The sequence below is a fragment of the Equus asinus genome, chromosome 20, assembly GCF_041296235.1.
Source record: "Equus asinus isolate D_3611 breed Donkey chromosome 20, EquAss-T2T_v2, whole genome shotgun sequence".
Lineage (NCBI taxonomy): Eukaryota > Metazoa > Chordata > Mammalia > Perissodactyla > Equidae > Equus > Equus asinus.
Window position 1 is genome coordinate 106,472,977 of NC_091809.1, and position 24,474 is coordinate 106,497,450.

The following is a 24,474-nucleotide window of genomic DNA, read 5'->3' on the forward strand; positions in this document are numbered from 1 at the left end:
CAGCCACAAGCACTCACAACTAGAATCTACAACTATGTACTGGGCAGCTTTGGGGAGAAGAATAAAAAGAAAAAAATAAAGATTGGCAACAATTGTTAGCTCAGGTGCAAATCTTAAAAAAAAAAAGGAAATGGAGTTCTTGGTATAACTAGGTGATGGGAAGTAATACCAGAAAGTATACCCCATTCCTCTCTTGAAGTTAACAGGTGTATACACTCATTCCTCCATCTGATGAGAAAGTTAGAAAATGTATGCATTACTATAGCCACAGCTCCCTATAGAGACCAAAATTTCCAAATGACCAATGTCAAAGGGAGTCCTACTGCAGCTAGCCCAAGGTGTGAATGAGAAGGCAACGTCTTTGGTCTTTGCCTCAAGGAGATACAAAAGGAGATGGGAGAATGGAGAATGAAGAATAGAAGAGAGTAAATTTCAGCCAGCTTTAAAATCAGAAGCCTTGCTTTTCCAGTGGGAGCCTCACCTTATGCTGTTGTAGGCGCCATAAGAGAATTATCCACTTGTGACATGCTGGGACAAGAGGATGATAAAAGCTTGACATCGTCTATGATAAGAACACTCCAGACTTTTATTCATTCCCCAAGGAAGTGAACATCAGAATTAAGAAATATACTGTTCCGCCTTACTTCTTACACAGATGAGTGCCCATGCTTTCCGCTAATATTGGACAACTGAATGAGAAATTTCTGAAACCCTTCACAGAGCAGAGGGCTCATCTCTTGAGTTTCCTGCCTTCTACAGGCAAATGTATTTTTCCTCTTAGGAAACATGGAACCAAAAAGAAAAAAACAGGAAACATGATTGGGGTGGTGACAGAGCAATTAAAGGGGCATTTAGTAAATAAGCAATAACTTCTTATGAATTTCCTATATCTTAACTTTGAAGAAATTATTATAAAAACAAAATTAGAATGAATAACTGTGAAACCCATGCACAGAAAAACTTGACCTTCCAGATGGAAATAAAAAAGAAGGAAAAAAATTGAAATAAATAGATTATCCAACGGAAAGAAAAAAGTAGGCAAAAAGATTAATGATGGTAAAAGTTTCAATGTACTAGAAATTATAATAACTTAAAATGGGTTAAATAGAGTAATAAAATTTTTAAAAGACACAGAATAACTAAAATTAGGAGAATAGGACAACATGTGCAAATATGCTAATTTTAAAAAGTGAAAAGACCGCATACTTAAAATAAGCAAAATAGGAAAATATATGTAAAACAACTTAAAAGAAAGAAATAATTGACAGCAATATTAATGCCTGGCAAGTGGAATTTAAGGCACAAATATGAGATAAAGCATTGTATACTAGCAAAATAAACTAAAATGAGAGATTATAGCTATAACTATCATAAACATATATGCCCTTAACAATGCAGCTTCAACATCCATCAATCTACAAGTGATAGGAGAAATAGATAGGCAAGTGCATTGAAGATGGTAAAAATACAATTAATAGTTATAAACTATTAGATATATAGAAAAGTCTCCAACAAAGTGTCTATATTCTTTTTGAGCATACATATAAAATTTATAGAAATTTTATAGAAATAAAATATGTATAATACATAAATGAAGTTCTATAAGTTCGAAAATATTAATAACATATATAGTATACTATTCAGTCCTATTGTAATAAAATTAAAAATAAATTCTTATAAATAGCTAAACAATTCCTTATATTTGAAAAATATACATAACATTTTCTAATAACCCTTTGGTTAATAAGAAACAATAAAATAAATTAAGAAATACTTGGTACTTAACAATAAAGAAAACACTGCACGCCAATATAATAGAGGGAAATTTATAGCTTTAAACTCATTTTTCAGGAAAGATGAAAGATTAGCAACATAAATTCAAGAAGTTAGTTGAAAAGTAAAACATCAAGGCCAATGTAATAAGGAAAGAGAGAATTATAAAGACTGGTGAGGAAAATGAAAAAAGATATATTTAAGTCCTTTGAAAAGATTATGATAGACTTTGGAAAGATTGAATAAGAATAAAAGAAAAGCTCTAAATTTTAAAATATTGAATGAGAAAGGGCAACTAGCCATATTCAAAATAGACATTGAAAGAAACAAAAGTGTTATAAGCAACTGTTCATTGATAAAGTTGAAATTATATGTGTAAATTCTTAGATGAATAAATAAAAAATGCCAAAATTTCTGTAAGAAGACATTTACTACTTGAATAAACTAAAACAGCTGGAATCTTATTGTGCTAAAAGACCCTCTTTCCCAAAAATTACAGAGCCAGAAGCTTTTAATGGTGACTTCCACCTATTTTTCAAAGATCAGTTAATTCTTAACATAGGCAAATATTTTCTGTAAAATAGAAAAAGAGCAAATACTCTCATTTTATGAGCATGTGCATTTATGATTCCAAAGTCAATTAATGACAATATGCATAAATAAACTAATAGACATTTTCACTAATTAATGTAGATGTAAAATTCCTATATAAATAAATTCAAGATTATATTAAAATGTGTTCTAGGTTTTGAATTGAATGATTGATATGTTCTAATTCAGAATCCAGAAAGAGATGACAGCAACCTCAACAAACATGAGAAGAACATATATTTATTAAAGCTGTGATTATTTTATTTTTTAAATGTGCATCTGGTGGAATCCAGGAGAAACAGATTTCATATCACTGGGAATCACCTCTTCCAAATTTTGGTAGACTCAAACAGAATGTTTTGTGCTTTTTCTCCCTATTAGAAGATTCAAGGTTAACTAAAGATTACATTAATATATATTTTTAAAAATTTTTGTAGTTGTAAATAATTCTGTAATGATTTTCTCTTCTAGGAAGACTATAGTTGGTATAATTGAAGGTTGGATAAGAAAGCAAGACTAAGATAATTGTAATTGCTCGCTCTCAATAGAGGGAAAACATTGGATTTAATTCTGCAAATATTGTGCTATTTTAGATTTAAGAGCAGATAATTTTATGTGCTGCCCTTGATTACATATCTAATTACTATGCCTTTTTCCATAAAAATAACAGATTGTGTATTTTACGCAAAAGATGTTGCAAATACCCACGTCATTTGCTAAGTCCCCATTAAAATGCTGTGAAGGGCCAGCCTGGTGGTGCAGGAGTTAAATTCCCACTTTCCGCTTCAGCGGCCTGGGGTTCGCCATTCGGATCCTGGGTGCAGACATGGCACCGCTTAGCAAGGCACGCTGTGGTAGGCATCCCACATATAAAGTACAGGAAGATGGACACGGATGTTAGCTCAGGGCCAGCCTTCCTCAGCAAAAAGAGGAGAATTGGCTGCAGATGTTAGCTCAGGGCTAATCTTCCTCAAAAAAGAAAAACGCTGTGAAACTTAAAAGTGCTGTTACTTTTAAATCACAAAGATATAAAAGAAGATAAACTTCTGAAAAATTAAATTGAAAAAGCATTAAATCTGTCTTGATCGAATTCTGTTTGAAAATAAACTTTTTATGAATATGTGAACATTTTTTATTCCTAAGCAAATAATGGACTGGCAAATCTTTCAACTGTGTGTTCCTCTTGAAAAACCTAACAGACAGCAAGGAAGAATGAGCTCTCAGGTGCAACCAGAGTAATTAAAGATATTAATGCTCATTGGATGCATTTCACTACCCTTGTTAGTTTTTATGGCTTAACTTGCCCTAAGTGAGACATAATTAGTCTAAAGACGAGAATTAGCTTCAAGCTTTGACTCTCATTAAAAGTAAAGAATTGCTATGTTCTTCCATTCTGTATTCAAAGTAAATAAATGGTATTTTCTGTCTCTGAGAATTATTTCATAACTATCTGCTAGAAATGCTTATTTTTCCAGGGATGTTAAAACCTGCTGGGATTTTAGACCAATGGTTTCAAATACTAATGCTCCTTGAATATTCTGATATATTTTAGGTCCTGAATACTTGAGTATTGCATTCTCAAGTTTCTCTGTCCTTGTTTAAAATTTAAATAATTATATTCTTGACATTGCAATATATTTTCTTTCACTCAATTAAGGTTAGTTGTTAATTATGGATAACGTATACTGGATAGTATCAAAATGTGAGGATTTGTGGGCAAATGGTATCAGTGAAAGAGCAGGTTACTAATATCAGCAAGATGGCTTTAAGTAGTTCAAGACTTAAAGACAAATCTGGAACATATCAAAATTTTCCTATGCTCATAAAGTGCTTGGGTAGAGGTAGTAGAAGCCCCGACAGTTGGTTTTTCTTTATTTTAATGCAAGGCCCTGACTTAAGCTTTGATTGTGTGGGGAGGCATCCCCTTCAAAGATGGCGACCTCAAATAACACATTACCAGCCGCAGAACTAGATAAAGAGCCAGGCCAAGCCTCTCCTCGACCACATGCTCCTTTGTTTTAGAGATCCTGGTTGATTTCCATAACTGACTGTTTGGCTACTTGTTTTTTCTCTTCTCATACTTTAAATTCCTGCTCTTATGTCTTAAATTTACCAATAATGAGTGAGCCTGAGAAACTCTAGCCCCCCCACACCTTGTCCCCAGTAACAGCAGAATCCCAGGTCTGCACTCTCTCTCTCTCACTCTTTCTCTCTCTGTGACCTCACGGTGTGGCCCCAAGTGTGCCATGTAATTTGCAGGACTTGTAAGTAATAAACCTTTTTTTGCAAAGTTTCATGATGGTCATTGCTGATGATGTCTTGCAGCCATAGTAAGAACCAGAAGGCCAGTCTAGCCACAACATTGGTTATGTGACTCATGTTTTTGGGTTGCTGTCAGTATCTTCATAGGTCAAACTTACCTTGAAAGTGTTTATGGCCAAAACAATGGACATGGTAGTTCTCAGGCTTCTGCTTCTGTTTTATATGTGGTTTGACCATCAAAAATTGTTTGGTTTAGGTTTCCACTACCATTTGAGAGAATGAAAATACAGGGACACCTACACAGCCAGAAAACAAAAGGAGTTAACGTGTTATAAAGCCTCGCGCAAAACTCAATAAGTATAAATGTACAAAAATACGCACAAGACTAACACACATCAACTTCAGGAGAGTGGTTGCCTCTGGGGAGAGGGAAGGAAGAAAGATTAGATGTAACATTTTCTTTACAAAGTCTGAGGACAATTGGACAAAATATTTATATATGTTTATGTTATACTTCTTGTTCTTTAGTTTATGTTTGAAATGTTTCAGAATTAATTTTTTTTAATCTGTATATATGGTGAAAATTGACTTGACTCCTAAACTTGACTTCTGTTGACTCAATCGATCTCAAGATAATCCACATCACTGGTCTCTTCTGGATCGTTCCAGGGATCCTCTAAGACTTTGTTGTCCAGTATATAACTACTAGATACTTGAGGCTACTGAGCATTGTGAAATGGCTAGTCCAAACTGAGATGTGCGAGAAGTGTAAAACACACAGTGGGTCTTAAAGATATATTTCAAAAGATAATGTCAGTTATATTATCAATAATGCATTACTGAGCTAACATCTGTGCCCATCTTCTTCTGCTTTATCTGGGACTCCTGCCACAGCATGGCTTGATAAGTGGTGCATAGGTCTGTGCCCAGGATCTGAACCTACAAACCCCCAGATGCCGAAGTGGAGTGCATGAACTTAACTGCTACGCTCCTGGACCGGCCCCTCAAAATGATATTGTGAATATATTGAATTAAATAAATATATTAGTAAAATTAACTTCACTCACGTCCTTTTACTTTTTTTTAAAATTTAACTACCAGAAAATTGAAAATTGGAGAAAGTAAATTTTTCATCCACCATGATACAGTTAGCTTTTATCATAGTGAACCCCCAGTGACTATAAATTCTCAAATCTAAACAACTGCGCTATAATGACTTTTTTCGAAGTACTCAGGCAAATAAAGATGCTGCCTTTATGCAAATACAGTTCAAATAACTGGCCTGGGGTTAAAGATCCCAACAATATCATACTCAGAAGGAAACATCATTGTTTTTTGGTACAGTTTTGATAACATTCCATGCTTTTGAAGTCAAGAATATCACTAGGTACTTGCTTTCAAACCTGGCCACAGGTCAAAATTACTTGGAGAGTGTTTTATGAATAGAGATTCCTAGGCCCAATCTGAGAATCTAGTTTTATTTTTTTGCAGTCATATTTTTTTTATTGAGGTTTAGACAGGTAAGAGAATCACATTCATAATGTGCATGGTCTCTCAATTTATAAAGAAAGAAACTTTTATTACTTGAGAAAAGGGTATTTTTAAATAATCAGTGGATATATGTATGAATTGGGCAATGAAGGTTTGGTTAACGAAAATTTTAGTCCTTCGTTCTTTTTCAATATTTATTTTTAAAGAGAGATTCATTTTATTATACTTCAAAAATCACAAAAATAAATTTATAAAAGCCATAGAAATAAATTTGAAATATGTTTACATAATGTTCTATTCATTTTCAGATAAATTTTTTGAAGACTGAAATGGAAAGAAAGAGCAAAATGATCCGAGATCTCCAGAATGAGGTAAGACTTATATTTTAGGCAAATTTTATATAAATCAAAGAATATGCACAAATCCACCTACAGATTTGCAACAAGTTTTGGAGTAGCGATCACATGCAAACTTGGCCCTCAGTTATGTGTTAATGGAGAGGAACTGTAAGGTTAAGAATTTAGAAGAGTAGATAATCCCTACTTTTGTATATGTTTGATAATGTCATTAGTTTACACCTTCCAGTTCATTTTCCCTTCTAATTATACTTTTCTTGGACTAATAGTAAAAATTAATTTTCATTTCATAAATTTTTAAAAACCAAATGACAGCACAGGTGATAAAGGTGAAGGCTAGACAGAATTGACTTCATGCCAGGAAGAGCCAATCTAGAGTGAAAATTTGTTGAGGATAATCTTAGAACGCTGTACAATTTGAGCATAAATAAACTGGAACCACTTTCATTATAGCCTTTAAAATGCGAAGGCTCTACAAAATACTATATGTTTTTTTTTCTCTTTTGATTCTTTGTCTATCTTGTCATAAAATTACTTTATTTTCTAAAATTTTACCATCACATTTCTATTTCTACATCTTTATTAACTTTTTTCTTGAACACAGTTAATTAGGACTGTTAAAGCATGACTGATTAGAAACACCTTCCTTGCTCAATCCCACTAACTATGGCTTATTTTGAATCCCAAATCACTCTCTAGCTTTACTAGTCTATCTTTCTGTCCTTCCTTCCTTCCTTTTACTTTTTGAAATATTTAAACAGATGAGCAACCATATTCCTAAATGGTTTCCACCTTGATATCAAGGTTAAAAACTAGGCTTTACAAATGCCCGGGTGTCAGATTCTGCATCGGTACTCTGATTATGGCGTTACAATGTTTTATCAGTCTTGTGAAGAACATATAGGAGAAAGGACAGCAAGAAAACTTTTAAGTGGCTTTCTGATGATTCTATTCTATTTTCATTTCTTTCTAACGATTTTCTCTTCTGAGTCTTCTTAAGAAAGTGTGATGGGCTGGGCTTGATAATGTTTTTCCTGAGACCTAAATCTTCTTGGATTTCCTGTTTATGGTGGAAAATGTCAGCAGACCAGAATGCTGGGTGTATTGGATAATTTCCTGTTGGCTGGGGCTCAGTGAGGGTCAGTGAGAGGGCGAGGTTACTCAAGTCAGAACTTCTCCTGGATCGTTTATGACAAGGGGAGTGTTTAAAACAAGATTAAAGTCAATATTAAAATAGGAAAGAAGGTACATTTGGGCGCAAGCACACACACACAACAACATGAACCCAGTTGTGTGATAATGAGAGGATTATGGGTTAATTTATATCTCTATGTAAGTATTATCTTAACTTATAATCTTAGATAATTTTTAAAAACCTTGAATTCAACTAAAGAGGAAGCTCTTTCAAAATCAAACTGTAAATTAGTCATAACAAGTACATATGAGGACTAACAAATTATTTTATTTATTTCCAGGAGATACTTTTATAGTGTAATATAATTTCCTTAGTATATAGGCTAGAATAATTCTAAAAGAAATGCAACTCTACAGAAATATTGTCTGCTAAATGTAAGTTTTGTAATTAAATTTGCTGCTACCCACTTTTATGACATTGAAAAGCTGCAAGATGAAAACTGATAACCAGAAAAGTTTTCAACTTCTCTAGCAAAACCTAATGGTGAATGCATATCATCAGCTGAGTGTTTTTTAATTTGACTCCTTTTTATGACTTCCTCGAATTTTTAGGCTTGTCATTTTGACAAGTGACCGGCGTGTAGAGGTTGAACAGAATAATTGACCCATACTCTGTACAGTGCAACTATATGGCACTGCCTGGAAGATTTTTGTTCAGGAGTAAGAACAAAGCAGGTAAAATGATTGAACAAAGTATGAGGAGATGAGGGAGACAATATGGGTATAAACAGGTTTCTAGGAGAAGCTTGAAGTCCCCTGAGTCCTTGTGAGTGAGGTTATTGGAGAAGTCCCAGTAGAAGAAGGGATCTTTGAAAAGTTATTGAAGAATGATCAGCACTTTTTTCATATATGAAGGCAAACATCTTAAAAGGCACTTTTATATTAAAACCTGAAGGTTTAGTTTTTGAGATTTAGGATATCCATGGGAGGGGGAAAAATAATCAGACGTTTATTAAGAGAACGCTGTGGAAGGCAGAAAGCTTTTTGATTTTTCCATCCAGGTAGGCACACTGGGCACAGGCTGCCTGGGAGCTGTGACTCCAAGATTGTGTTCACAACTGGGAATGAACATTAGAGAATATAGAGAGCAATGTGAGGGTGCAAGAGGAAAGGAATAGTGAGGGTTTTTACAAAGGAAGTGGAGAGTGGGACTGAAAGAATGTGAGCTATGAATTAGAGCATTTCTGGTTCCTCTATTTCACCTGTCTCTGTGTGTGACTCTGTCTTCACATGGGCATCCATGTTACCTGTGTCTTGGATTGTTTTTACTCACAGATGTTCCACTGAGATTTAGGCAGGCTTCAAGTTTCAGGTCTTGGCCTTTCTGCTTTTCTGCTTATATTATATTTCATGGAATATTCAAGTCAAATCTGTTTCACGACAATGTGTATTTTTTTTGTACCAAATCACCATCTTCACAATTAGTAAATGGTGGAATGATGTCAGTAAAATTTTAAAATTGTGTTTGTTTATACACAATTTTTCTTAATATGTTAAGGTTTGAAGCATTCAGGGGAAAGCCTCGTCAAATTTTAGAGAAATCTTTATCAATACAAGGACGTAAGAAAATATACAAAGGGACCTCCCTTTAGTGCATGTAGTAGTGGTTTAGTGCTTTGAAAACATTCGGGAAAATGATTTCCAGCACACCAAGATATCTGGCTAGGCTGTAAGTATAGAAACTCTGTTAAGACTTGCCCCTGCATTCAAATAAGAGATCAGTGAAAAATATGCATCAAATTTTAATTTTGATGATAATGTACTCTATCAGAAGTTGGTTCCCTTCAGGATATACATCCAGAGGAAGAAACAGTAAATCCTAAGTGTAAAGCTGCAAAGGATTGACTATAATTTTTGGAATAAATGCCAAAACATATTAAATTGTGGCTGTACTTTTAAAAAAATTTTTTGAGGTCATAATAGTTTATAACATTGTGAAATTTCAGTTGTACATTATTTGTCAGTGACCATATAAACATGCCCCTTTACCCAATGACCACCCCTCAACCCCCTTCCCCTCTGGTGACCACTAATCTGTTCTCTTTATCCATGTGTTAGTTTATCTTCCACATATGAGTGCAATCAAGCAATATTTGTCTTTGTCTGGCTTATTTTGCTTAACATCATACCCTCAAGGTTTATCCATGTTGTTGCAAATCAGACAATTTTGTCTTTTTTATGGCTGAGTAATATTCCATTGTGTGTGTGTGTATATATGTATATATATACCACATCTTCTTTATCCATTCATCAGTTGTTGGGCACTTGGATTGATTTTGTGGTTATATTTTTATTAGTATTGTTTTATTTTGTTAATATTATGAATACAAAGTTACGCAGTAAGTAGTCTTTCCCAATCATATTTTTTTCCCACATATCTTGTATTTTTAGCATACAAATACGCAGAATGTGAGATTTCTCACAATGCAAACATTGGTTTATGGTAGCTATATCTCCAATTTTCTAGTAACTTACTAATCTGTCTCTAGATCTGAGGTCTCTTATGTAATCTATCTTTGTGCATTCAATTATTTGTGAGACTCTGCCACAGCACTGCTGGTGAGTGGAGTAGGTCTGCGCCCGGGATCTGAACCCACAAACCTAGCTGCAGAATTTAATGACTCGGCCACGGAGCTGGCCCCTGTGTTTTGTTTTATTGCTGTTCTTATAAGTGCCTGGGAGGAAAATCTTGCCACAGGTCAAGTCAATGGCCAATCTGTGGATTTCTAGATAGTTCCAAATAGCCATTGACACATAACCAGACATATGTGCGATCGAACATGGGATTTTAGGGTCAGTGTGCCAGTTGCTGTTCTTAGCTATGACAAAAAGAATCCTCTAATAAAAAGAAAAGGATTTATCAAGCCATATAGAAATCTCACAGAATTGTTAGGAAAACTGAATATACAGCTTGTGGGCTGAGCTTTAGGAACAACTCCACAAACGGAGCTGGTTCTCTTAAGACAAGGTTACCTGTGCTGAGATCAGGAAGCTGCCAGCCAGCCTGGTGCCCCATTGCTGCAGACTCTGGTAGCACATGGCCCTAGCCCTGTGCAGAAGACAAGGGATAACATCCAGCCTGTTGGCTCAAGTAACTCATTTCTGTACAGACATAGTGCCGGGTCAGGTCTGATTAGCAGAGCCTGTCAGCTCTGCCCTGGAGCTACAATGAATTTGGGGGTAGAGGGGTTTGTTTTATTTCTAATTTGTTTGCTTTAATTATTCCTTGAAAATTTGGCTTTAACACCTTGAAAAACTTTCACATTGTGGAAACAGTGTTCCAAAATTTGTTAGCCTGTGTATTAACTTTTCTTAATAGAGTGTTAGAGTCCATGGGCACCAGCTTTAGCACATGGTAGGCCATCACTGAAGGGTTTTGGGTAGTTGAGAAACCATGCCGAAAGTACCACTGGTGGAGCCTTCAGTTGTGCACATGTGTGTGTGTGACAATATCTTGTGTATATACATGGCATCTTCCCTATCCTTACTGTGAGATTTTAGCTTTGCTTTTGTATGAATTACTTCCTCAAGTGGATGCTGACTCTTTGAAGTTAGAATCCTATCTACCCTAAAATATTATAATTCCTATTTTTCACAAAAAAACAAGGCCAGACTCTGTGTACACTGAGAATAAATTCAGACCACACTTAAGTCTGTCCTTAACACCAATGAGTTAAATGAAATGAATAAACATTGGACGCGATGTCCAATTTTGGAGACTGAAGGTGATTTCTCTAATTTGCTATTCGTCATAGCAGGGATGCTTAGAGACCCTGCAAGATGTAAAGATTGGTATCAGGGAATCTCTGACCATCCTGAAACCATAAGATGGCAGAAAAAAAAAGTATAGGTGCAAACGTGTATTTTTCAAAGGAGAGGGTCTAGATTCTCAGAGGGGTCCGCCACTAAAAAGAAAATAAAGAAAGGTCAATAGCCACTGATCTGGAGAAAACTCTAGTAAATTTCAAGAAGAAAACCCATTTTGGTGCAACTCTTGTGGCCGTAAGTCTCTCTAAAATAAATTATTCCATCTTCTTGCCTCAATGAACACCCTCGGGTGAAGATGATGGGTTATTTCATAATGTGATAGAGTGCTTCAGGGTCGTTACTCTGAAAATGGATGCTCATGGCTGCCTGCAAATGAGCAGGCATAAGAATTTAAGTCAAGTGTATACCGAGTCCAGGGCATGCCTGAGATGTTTTCAAATAATTCCATTACAACCTTTTACTTTTATTCCTGCTGATTTGCCTTTATTTATTTATCTTTTTTGTGAGGAAGATTGTCACTGAGCTAACATCTGTGCCAATCTTCCTCTGTTTTATGTGTGATGCCACCACAGAGTGGCTCGATGAATGGTGCTAGGTCCACTCCCGGGATGTGAACCTTGGGCCACCCAAGCAGAGCGTGAGAACTTAACCAATACACCACGAGGCTGGCCCCAATTTGCCTTTTTCAAGTGATGATTTCTGAGAAATTTTCATCAACTGGTTATTCTGGTTAATTGTATATCCAGTATGTAAAGTTTACGGTAATGCATCTGTCGTAGGTCCTAGGGCCACTGCAATAAAGTACCACAAGCTGGGTGGCCTAAAAGAAGAGAAATTTACTCTCTCACAGTTCTGAAGCCTAAAGAGCCACAGGGCCATGCTCCCTCTACAGGTTCTGGGAATAATCCTTCCTTGCCTTTTTCAGGTTTCTGGTGCCTCCTGGCAATCCTTGACATTCTTAGGCTTGTCAAGAATCCCTGCTTCTGTCTTCACATGGCCTTCTCTATGTGTCTTTCTCTCTCTGTGTTTTCTCCTCCTCTTATACAGACACCAGTTCATGAATTTAGGGCCCACCCTAACCAGTGTAACCTGGTTTTAACTTACTTACTTGTTCAAAGACCCTATTTCCACACAAGGTCACATTCAGAGGCTCTAGGCAGACAAGAATTTTGGGATGTTACTATTCAAACCACTCCACCGCCTGTGGCATTGAGTATTTTCCAGGTAAACAACATAGACTTTTTTTTTTTTAAACAGGCAAGGAGGGAACATTTTGTTAGATATAAGTCTGTCTATGGAAGTACTCTAATATTGCTTATTTGGACGGATATATAAAATTTATTTATCTACATATTCATTTCGAGAATAAACATGTTACTCAGTTACCAATATTGTCCCAATGTTGTGCTAGAGTCCTGAGGGATATAAATATTATTAAATTTCAGTTGTGAAAAACAATCTCTTATCATGAGGAATGTAAAGAAAAGAATATAATGTTATACAGCAGGTAACATATTTTGCTATACAATATACAATGATACATAATAATTTAAAAAGTTGCACAAAATAACTGCAATAAAAAACAGATTGAAATAAGCCTTTTACAACAAAATCTTATAGGGTGGCAGATGAGGTCAATCGTCCACCCAGGTGTGGTGAGCCCTGAGTGCTTTATTGAAGGGGTGGCTTTTGGAAGGAATGAAAGGATTAGAATTTATGGCTGTTCTTTCTCAACCAAGAAAGCAGACAAAAAGAGATTGATTCTCAAAAGTTCCCTTGTAGGTGGAAAGATTGTTAGTTATTTATTGGTAAGAAGAAAGCAGTTAATTTTGGTGATTGTACTGAATCCAATTTCAGGCCAGCTTACTTGCAAAGCATGTGGTTTTAGTTCCCAAATCAGTGCTGTAGGTATGTGTTATCAGGAGGCTTTGGGGCGGCCAATCTGATTGATAGAGCCAAAGCTTAATACCCAGAAAAATAGATCTGAAAAGTTCCACCCTCAGCTGTAACTACATCAGTGAACTCTCTGCTTTGCAAGGACACAGAATTTTTACTCAGCACTTCAGAAGCCAGAACTGCTGTTTTACGGGAGATTACGATCTACCTTACATTTCATTTTATTTGCTGTTGCAATCAATTAATTCCCCCAAATTCAAATTTCCTGCTTCAGAATGTTGGCTAGATGGCTACACTGCGTGAAGTTTTAAGAATGATTCTCAGGTGAAATTGTGTGACGTGTATGCTCCCGGCTGCAACTGGGTCACTGTTTCTGTTCTCTGATAGAGGAATATCCAGTGTTCTCTGCTTTCAAGTAAAGGGGAAACTTTGATTTCTTAATTTCATGTCTTTTGTAAACATTGTTTTATACGTTTATAGAGTATTATTAATTTAGTAAATGAGGAAACAATGTATGTAAGCCATTTAGCACATATTTATCACTTAACAAATGGAAACTATCATCATAATTATTATTGTCATTGGATTCTAAGATAAAATTAGTTCAATAAGCAATGCTATGTACAAATAGATCTTTGCTTAGGAAATGGTTTTAAACAAACAAACAAATAAAAACCCCATATTTCACTTAAATAAAAATACCAAAGTAAGACAGCACTGTTTCTCACTTACTTCTAGATGGGCTCATTCCATCTCTTAAAGTCTCTCTCCACGTGGCAGAGAAGACTAAGAACCATGTGGTTAAGCTCCTACAAGCTTAGAAACAATAGCCAAATGAGACAATCTTTTCAGATTGCTCAGCAGAAAAATCCCAGGGAAGATCCTGAATTGTTCGCATCCTGGAGCCAATCTGCATGGCCAGGGGAATGGGACACTTTCTTTTGCCCAGAATGAGTCACATTTCTATTCTTTTGTTAGACGGTCTAAACCCTACTCAAAATAGAAATGGATTTCTCACAGAAAAGAAAGATTCATTGCAAAAGAGTGACTTGATATTGGATTCATAAAACAAAATGCATCCCCAAAAACCATCAAACACTTCTGTCAGTCCCTGTCATCCTCACTTATTTCCCTACTATCCCTCCCATCAGAGCAGATAAGGGATATTGTAATCATTTCAGGTCCCAAGTCATGCATCATGCATTTGCATCTCCATATTTTTGTTAACAGTGTTCCCTTGGAAATAATTCCACCCTCAATCCAAACATATTGAGGCTCTTCACTCTCCTCATTTTAGATTTACTTGCTACATTCAAATTCTCAATAAAAATGGCACTAGGGAATCTTTAGTCATATAACACTAGCTAACTGATCATCTCCATCTCTGTGCCCGGGAGGAAATGGAAGAACTGCTTGGTTTTCAATCCTTAGAGATCCACTTTTCTATTGTATTTGCTTCTCAGCCCCTCCTTCACTCCACTATGCCCTCCTTTGTGCATCATGGATCTACCACTGTTATTGGAATCTCTGTGCTTATCCAGCTTTCACATCCCAACTGGAAGTGGGTTTCATCCCCTCCCTGACACCATACATCTTAGGTCATCTTTACTCAAGAACATAAACTAGATATGGGAGGGTAAAGGAGTTACCACTAGGTTAGAGATGTGAGAAAAGGAAATTCACAGAGGGAATCCTTTTGAGCAAGTTTGAGAACATGGAATGAGTGCTGCTTACATGATGGACAAGGAGAAGAAACAAATCCAAATAGTTTATTAATGACTTACAAAATTATAAAGACACATAGAATATCCCAGTTCATCCGTAATGAAAATCCATAACACAAGTTTGTAGGGTTTGTAGTTTTATTTTAAGAATTACAAAATGGTGTAGCTCAGTTGGTGAGAGTTTTTAAAAGTCAAAAAGTTAATTTGTATTCTTTAAACACAATGGGGTCAGGTTATTTACTTTCTTAATTATTTGACTACATAAATATTGATTTTATAGTGTTTACTCCTTGGGGGAAAATTGGCATGATAAGTTACTATTTTTTGAACTCACCTTTACTTAGTTTCATTCTAGAAATTTATAGTGTGTCCAAAATAGATAATTGATCCAATGACAAAACAGCAAAATTTTGTACTATACCCAAGTCAAAATTATAAGGTCACAATTTAAGACAATTTATGACCTTATTCAAAATCCATGAGTAATAAAAAAAAAAACTCTGACACCTTATCTTGTTTATTTTCTTTATAGTAGCTTGAAGTTATATTACATAATTCATTAATTTACTTGTTCATTTTCACTCTTTTCCACTTTTTGTTATTGTGGTTAAAAAAATAATATGTGCTGGGAATGCAAAATGGTACAGCCACTTTGGAAGACAGTTTGGTGGATTCTTATAAAATTAAACATATGATCCAGCAATCATCCTCGTTGGATTTACCCAAAGGAGTTGAAAACTTATGTCCACATAAAAGCTTGCACACGGATGTTTATATCAGCTTTATTCATAATTGCCAAACCTGGAAGCAACCTTCCTTCAGCAGCTTAATGGATAAATAAACTATGATAATCCAGACAATGAAATATTATTCAGCACTAAAAAGAAATGGGCTAGGAGATCCAAGATGGCGCCGTGAGTAGTCCTCTTTGTCTCTCCCCCTTCGAGTCTACAATTATTTGGACACTCATCGCTTAACAAAGGATATCCAGATAGCATCTCAGGACGTCTGAGAGACCCACGCGACTATACATCGGAAGGCGGATGGACTTCCCTCTGGGAGGAGGTGGAGATAAGAGAAAACTCTCCGACCCCCACCGAACAGCCTAGTACCTGCAAGCGGCTTTCTTCCAACGGACACCCCCAGAAGATCAACACACACCTAGGGCAGGAGTGAGCACACATCAGAGGAGTGACGGTGGAAACAGGTGACCAGAACCCTACCTAACCCCCCCGCAATTACTCCTAAACGCAGAGGGAAATTCTAGAGTTACACACTTGAGCCCGCAGGGAGAGTCTCGCCCCGCCATTGGCGGGGAGATCCCGCCTGGTGTCCACAGCACCCGGAGGGTCCCAGAGAGAATCACAGAGGGTGTGGTGGCCCCCTGGCTGCCACTGCCTACACGGCTGGGCAAGGGATTGCCAGAGATCTCGGAGAGGACTGGGGCTGGGTGAAGCTCCAGAGGCCAGTTCCGCACCCTGGAGGGGAAGCTCCAGAGTTCCGCCCGGGCAGCAGACAAAACTCTCTGTCTGCCGTTAGCGGAGGGGCTACACCCAGCACTCTCAACTCTGGGAAAGTCCCGGAGAGAATCCCAGAGGACGAGGCAACCCCCAGCTGCCATTGCCCGCCCTGTGGGGCAAGGGATTGCCGGAGATCTTGGAGAGGACTGGGGCTGGGTGGAGCTCCAGTGGCCAGCTCCGTGGCCCGGGGGGGAAGCTCCAGAGTTCCGCCCGGGCAGCAGACAAAACTCTCGGTCTGCCATTAGCGGAGGGGCTACACCCAGCATCCACAACACTGGGAGGGTCCCGGAGAGGAGAATATCAGGCAGGGCAGCAGCTGACCAGCTACCACTGAAATCAGGGTCTCCGGCTATCCCCCAGTCAGGGCAAAGGGCTCCCCGAGTTCCTGGGGAACAGGTCTGGGGCTGGGTGGAGTTCCAGCGACCTGGCTCCGTAGCCTAGGGGGATACCCTACAGGCTTACAGCAGCCTCAGCGAAAGCCTCTGCACAGCACTAGTAGAGAGCACCCATCCGGCAGCCACAAGGCTGGAAGACCCCGGGACAAAAGTAGCATAGCTAGGTGAGCTAACCACAGACTGTAGAAGATGCCAGTAGCTCTGCTGTGACCCATAGTGGACAAGTGAGATTTTGTGGGTGCCGACAGTGACGGAGCGGCAAATATAAGTGATCCTACCCCTGGCCGCTGGAAAAGCCCATAACACCGTTGCAGACCCCAAGGAGGGAGCACCTCTAGGTGGGCTGCAACAGTAGGCACCAGCAGCCTGAAGCTCCCCGTGATGGCCCCCACGGCAGAAGAGGGAATCCAAAGGACCACTGTGACTATGAGGAGGGGCCCAGGCCAAGTTAGCAACTGCGGATAGGGTTCCTGGTTGGTGCAGTATAAACAGCTGCTCCCCCACCACACCAGCAGAAACAAGTGGAAGGAGCAACTAATCTCTATCTCTATGTGGAGGCACAAATCTACAACATCAAGCAATATGAAAAAATACATTAAATCTCCAGAACAGAAGGAAAACAACAAATACACAGACAACAATCCCAAAGAAAATGAAATATATAACCTAAATGACGATGACTTCAAAACAGCCATCATTAAAATACTCAATGAGTTAAGAGAGAATTCAGATAGACAACTCAACGAGTTCAGGAGCTATGTCACAAAGGAGTTTGATACGATAAAGAAGAACCAAACAGAAATACTGGAAATGAAGAACACAATAGAGGAGATTAAGAAAAATCTAGATGCACTGAACAGTAGGGCCGATAATACGGAGGAAAGAATTAGCAATTTGGAAGATGGGAATATAGAAATGATGCAGGCAGAGGAGGAGAGAGAAGTAAGACTAAAAAGAAATGAAGAAACTCTCCGAGAATTATCAGACACAATTAGGAGATGCAACGTAAGGATTATAGGTATACCAGAGGGAGAAGAGAAGGAGAAAGGGGCAGAAAGCCTATTCAAAGAAATAATGGCTGAGAACTTCCCAAATCTGGTGAGAGAGATGGATATTCAGGTGACAGAAGCCAATAGATCTCCAAACTTTATCAATGCAAGAAGACCAACCACACGGCATATAGTAGTGAAGCTAGCAAAAGTCAACGACAAGGAGAAAATACTAAGGACAGCCAGGCAAAAGAAACTAACCTACAAAGGAACCCCCATCAGGCTATCAACAGATTTCTCAGCAGAAACTTTACAGGCTACAAGAGAGTGGAATGATACATTCAAAAATCTGAAGGACAAAAACCTACAGCCGAGAATTCTCTACCCAGCGAAAATATCCTTCAAATACGATGGAGAAATAAAAACTTTCCAAGATAAACAAAAATTAAGGGAGTTCATTGCCACAAAACCTCCTCTTCAGGAAGTCCTCAGGAAAACCCTCATTCCTGAAAAATCAAAAAAAGGAAAGGGGCTACAAAACCAAGAGCAGAGGAGATAAGTAGAAGGACAACAACAGAGAGTAGCAGCTCTTCATCAGAACAGATTAAACCATGGGACAAGAAACAAAGGAAATTGAAGAAAACCAGAAAACAAGACATAAAATGGTAGTGGTAGGCCCCCACATCTCAATAATCACTCTAAATGTAAATGGATTGAACTCCCCAATCGAAAGACACAGAGTGGCAGGATGGATCAAAGAACAAGATCCAACAATGTGCTGCCTCCAGGAAACACACCTCAGCCCCAAAGACAAAGACAGACTCAGAGTGAAGGGATGGAGAACAATACTCCAAGCTAATAATGAACAAAAGAAAGCAGGTGTCGCTATACTAATATCAGACAAGGTAGACTTCAAAGCAAAACAGATAAAGAAAGACAAAGAGGGACAATACATAATGATAAAAGGGACTCTCCACCAAGAAGACAATAGCACATAAATATATACGCACCCAACACAGGAGCACCAAAATTTGTAAAGCAGCTCTTAACAGAACTAAAAGAAGACATCAACAACAACACAATAATAGTAGGGGACCTCAGCACACCATTAACACCAATGGACAGAACGTCCAGACAGAAAATCAACAAGGAAATAATAGAATTAAATGAAAAATTAGACCAGATGGACTTAATAGATATATATAGAACACTTCATCCAAAAACAGCAGGTTACACATTCTTCTCAAGTGCACATGGAACATTCTCAAGGATAGACCATATTTTGGGAAACAAAGCAAACATCAATAAATGCAAGAGAGTTGAAATAATATCAAGCATCTTTTCTGATCATAATGCTATGAAACTAGAAATCAACTACAAGAAAAAAGCAGAGAAAGGTGCAAAAATGTGGAGACTAAACAACACGCTTCTGAACAAAGAATGGATCATTGAAGAAATTAAAGAAGAAATCAAATATTATCTGGAGACAAATGAAAATGAGAACACGATATACCAAATCATTTGGGATGCAGCAAAAGCAGTCCTAAGAGGGAAATTCATCGCAATACAGGCTCACCTCACTAAACAAGAAAAAGCTCACATAAGCAACCTCAAACGACACCTAACAGAACTAGAAAAAGAAGAACAAACAAAGCCCAGAGTCAGTAGAAGGAGGGAAATAATAAAAATAAGAGCAGAAATAAACAATATTGAAACAAAAAAGACAGTAGAAAGGATCAATGAAACAAAGAGTTGGTTCTTCGAAAAAATTAACAAAATCGACAAACCTTTAGCCAGACTCACCAAGAAAAGAAGAGAGAAATCTCAAATAAATAAAATTAGGAATGAGAGAGGAGAAATCACAACAGATACCAATGAAATACAAGGGATCATAAGAGAATACTATGAAAAACTATATGCCAACAAATTGAACAACCTGGAAGAAATAGACAACTTCCTAGACTCCTACAACCTCCCCAAACTGAATCAGGAAGAAATGGAGAATCTGAATAGGCCAATCACAAGTAAGGAAATAGAAACACTAATCAAAAACCTCCCCAAAAATAAGAGTCCAGGACCAGACGGCTTCTCTGGAGAATTCTACCAAACATTCAAAGACTTAATACCTATTCTTCTCAAAATATTCCAGAAAATTGAGGAAGATGGAGTATTCCCTAATGCATTCTATGAAGCCAACATCACTCTGATCCCCAAACCTGACAAGGACAACACAAAGAAGGAGAACTACAGGCCGATATCACTGATGAACATAGATGCAAAAATCCTCAACAAAATTCTTGCAAACTGAATACAGCAATACATCAAAAAGATTATACACCATGATCAAGTGGGATTTATACCAGGGACACAGGGATGGTTCAACATCCGCAAGTCAATCAACGTGATACACTACATCAACAAAATGAAAAACAAAAACCACATGATCATCTCAATAGATGCAAAGAAAGCATTCGACAAGATCCAACACCCATTTATGATAAAAATCCTCAATAAAATGGGTATAGAAGGAAAGTACCTCAACATAATAAAGGCCATATGTGACAAACCACAGCCAACATCATACTCAATGGACAAAAACTGAAAGCCATCCCTCTGAGGACAGGAACAAGACAAGGGTGCCCACTCTCACCACTCCTATTCAACATAGTACTGGAGGTGTTGGCCAGAGCAATTCAGCAGGAAAAAGAAATAAAAGGAATCCAAATAGGTAATGAAGAAGTAAAACTCTTTCTGTTTGCAGACGACATGATCTTATATATAGAAAACCCCAAAGAATCCATAGAAGAACTATTAGAAATAATCAACAGCTACAGCAAAGTAGCAGGGTATAAAATCAACATACATAAATCAGTAGCATTTCTATACACTAACAATGAACTAACAGAAAAAGAACTCAAGAATTCAATCCCATTCACAATTGCAACGAAAAGAATAAAATACCTTGGGATAAACTTAACCAAGGAAGTGAAGGATCTATACAATGAAAACTACAAGACTTTCTTGAAAGAAATTGACGACGACATAAAGAGATGGAAAGACATTCCATGCACATGGATTGGAAGAATAAACATAGCTAAAATGTCCATACTACCTAAAGCAATCTACAGATTCAGTGCTATCCCAATCAGAATCCCAAGAACATTCTTCACAGAAATTGAACAAAGAATCCTAAAATTCATATGTGGCAACAAAAGACCGCGAATTGCTAAAGCAATCCTGAGCAAGAAAAACAAAGCCGGCGGAATCACAATCCCTGATTTCAAAACATACTACAAAGCTACAGTGATCAAAACAGCATGGTACTGGTACAAAAACAGGTCCACAGATCAATGGAACAGAATTGAAAGCCCAGAGATAAAACCACACATCTATGGACAGCTAATCTTCGACAAAGGAGCAGAGGGCCTACAATGGAGAAAAGAAAGTCTCTTCAACAAATGGTGCTGGGAAAACTGGACAGCCACATGCAAAAGATTGAAAATTGACCATTCTTTTTCACCATACACCAAAATAAACTCAAAAGGGATCAAAGACCTAAGGATTAGGCCTGAAACAATAAGTCTTCTGGAAGAGAAAATAGGCAGTACACTCTTTGACATCAGTTTCAAAAGAATCTTTTCGGACACTATAACTCCTCAGTTGAGGGAAACAATAGAAAGAATAAAGAAATGGGACTTCATCAGACTAAAGAGCTTCTTCAAGGCAAGGGAAAACAGAATTGAAACAAAAAAACAGCCCACTAATTGGGAAAAAATATTTACAAGCCACTTATCCGACAAAGGGTTAATCCCCATAATATACAAAGAAGTCACACGGCTTAACAACAAAAAAACAAACAACCCGATCAAAAAATGGGCAGAGGACATGAACAGACATTTCTCAAAAGAAGATATAAATATGGCCAATAGACACATGAAAAGATGTTCATCATTGCTAATCATCAGGGAAATGCAAATCAAAACTACACTAAGATATCACCTTACACCCGTTAGATTGGCAAAAACATCCAAAACCAAGAGCAACAAATGTTGGAGAGGTTGTGGAGAAAAAGGAACCCTCATACACTGTTGGTGGGAATGCAAACTGGTACAGACACTATGGAAAACAGTATGGAGATTTCTCAAAAAGTTAAAAATAGAAATACCCTATGATCCAGCCATCCCATTACTGGGTATCTATCCTAAGAACCTGAAATCAGAAATCCCAAGAGTCCCTTGCACCCCTGTGTTCATCGTAGCATTATTTACAATAGCCAAGACGTGGAACAAACCTACATGCCCAGAAACTGATGATTGGATAAAGAAGATATGGTATATATACACAATGGAATGCTACTCAGCCATAAAAAAGACAAAATTGGCCCATTCGCAGGGATGGACCTCCAGGGTATTATGTTTAGCGAAATAAGCCAGTCAGAGAAAGATGAACTCTATATGACTCCACTCATAGGTGGAAGTTAACATATTGACAAGGAGATCTGATCGGTGGTTACCAGGGAAAAGGGAGGGTAGGGGGAGGGCACAAAGGGGGAAGTGGTGTACCCACAACATGACTAACAACAATGTACAACTGAAATCTCACAAGGTTGTAATCTATCATAACATTAATAAAAAAAAAATCATTGAGCTCTATGCTCACGTTTTGGGCATTTTTCTGTATAATGCAATAAAAAAGTTAACAGAAAAAAAATGTTGTAAATTTAATACCTAGTTTACCCAGAAGTATGGACAAACAGAGAAACTGTGCAGTGCGATGTATCTAGATCCTTTTTTCTCCTGCTGCGATGTCATCATGGTCTACTTCAGGGAAATCTGTGCTCCTCAGAGAATCAAATTCTAATTGGATAAATAATTGGGACAAATTTCAACTGTAATAATATTTTCCTTGAAACAATATAAGAAGTAAAATTCCAAAATTTGAGTGTTAAAAACAAAACAAAACAAAACACCCATGGCCTTGCCCCTTGCCCAGAGACTCTGGTTTAAGTGTCCGGAGTGGGGACACAAATGATGCTATTTATTAAAAGCATGCAGGTAATCCTAATGTGTAGATAGGCTTCAGACCCACTGCACTAGATGCAAGGATCAAATGAAAGGATCAGAGAAAGCAGATGGTAATTTAGGAGTCTGACAATCTTTCATGGAAACAAACTCATCCATGCTAATATAAAAAAAAAAAAAAGAAATGGGCTATCAAGCCACAAAACACATAGAGGAAACTTAACTGCGTATAACTCAATGAAAGAAGTCAATCTGAAAAGGCTACATGCTGTATGATTACAACTAAAGGATATGCTGGAAAAGGCAAAACTATAGAGATAGTAAAAAGATCAGTGGTTCCCAGGGGCTAGAGGGAAGGAGAGACTAACAGATAGAACACAGAAGATTTTTAGGCAATGAGGCTACTGTGTGTGATACTGTAATGGTGGATACATGTCATTATACATTTGTCCAAGCCCCATGAATGTACCACACCAAGAGTGAACCCTAGTGCAAACCATGGACTTTGGGTGATAGTGATACATACATGTAGGTTCATCAGCTGTCATAGATGTACTACTCAGGTGGGGGACTTCGACAATGGGGGAGATTTTTTGTGAATAGGGATGGGAGTATATCAGAAATCTCTGTGCCTCCTTCTCAATTTTGCTGTGAAAGTAAAACTGCTCTAAAAGATAAAGTCTATTAAAACAAGCACACATACACAATATGTGATCTACCCTATTAACAAAATTTTAAGTGTACAGTATAGTATTATTAACTATATGCACATTTCTTTTTTAAAGATATAAGAACAGGGACATTTATCTTTTTCAGGATTATATCCTGTCTGTCTTTTCTGGAACATAGTAGGGACTTGATTATTATGTGTTGAGTAAATAATAAATAATGCCTAAGTAGCTTATATTTATATAAATTGTATGAGATGGGCCACTGTCGATAATTTGTAATAATGAGAGTCCCCAAAATTATGAGAGGTATTCTTTAAATCAAACTTGTAATGACTTTGAATACCATAAAGAATCATAAAATCTCACATTGATTAGAACCCCCTAAAACTTGCTATCCTGAGTCTTTTACATTTGGGCTGGAAGCCAGGATATTGTACTTTTGGTTACTGACATCCTGCAGGGAAAGAGAGAACAAAAGCGCGAAAGCATGAAAGAAGGAAACCACAAAAGAAAAGAAGAAAGGAGAAAGCAAAGATAGAAGGAAGCAGGGGAGAGGGGAAGGAAGGAGGGGAGAGAGGAAGGAAGCATGAGAAAAGAAAGTTGACCTGGGCTGATTATCGAGAGAGTGGAATTCCTGCCAGCATCTAAGACTTCTTCACTTTGTCGCCGTAGAGAAGACACAACTTGTATGAGTCGTTGGTAAAATAAAAGGTTTGGATGAAGTGATTCCTATGATTCCTTAAATTCTAGCACCGATTCAAAGTTTATGAATTCTTAGTCTGTAGAGACAACCACACATAAACTGTGAGTTAGCAATACCTCA

At 37.5% G+C, this 24,474-nt stretch overlaps 1 protein-coding gene across 3 annotated transcripts in view; it reads left to right on the forward strand.

The window, feature by feature from the left end:
- LUZP2 (leucine zipper protein 2) overlaps positions 1 to 24,474 on the forward strand; it is a 459,231-nt gene that overhangs the window by 220,069 nt on the left and 214,688 nt on the right. For all 3 annotated transcript variants that reach the window (XM_014848672.3, XM_014848664.3, XM_070491364.1), the window contains exon 5: positions 6,426 to 6,488. In XM_014848672.3, the coding sequence (XP_014704158.1) occupies positions 6,426 to 6,488 (63 nt within the window). The remainder of the gene's footprint in view (positions 1 to 6,425; positions 6,489 to 24,474) is intronic.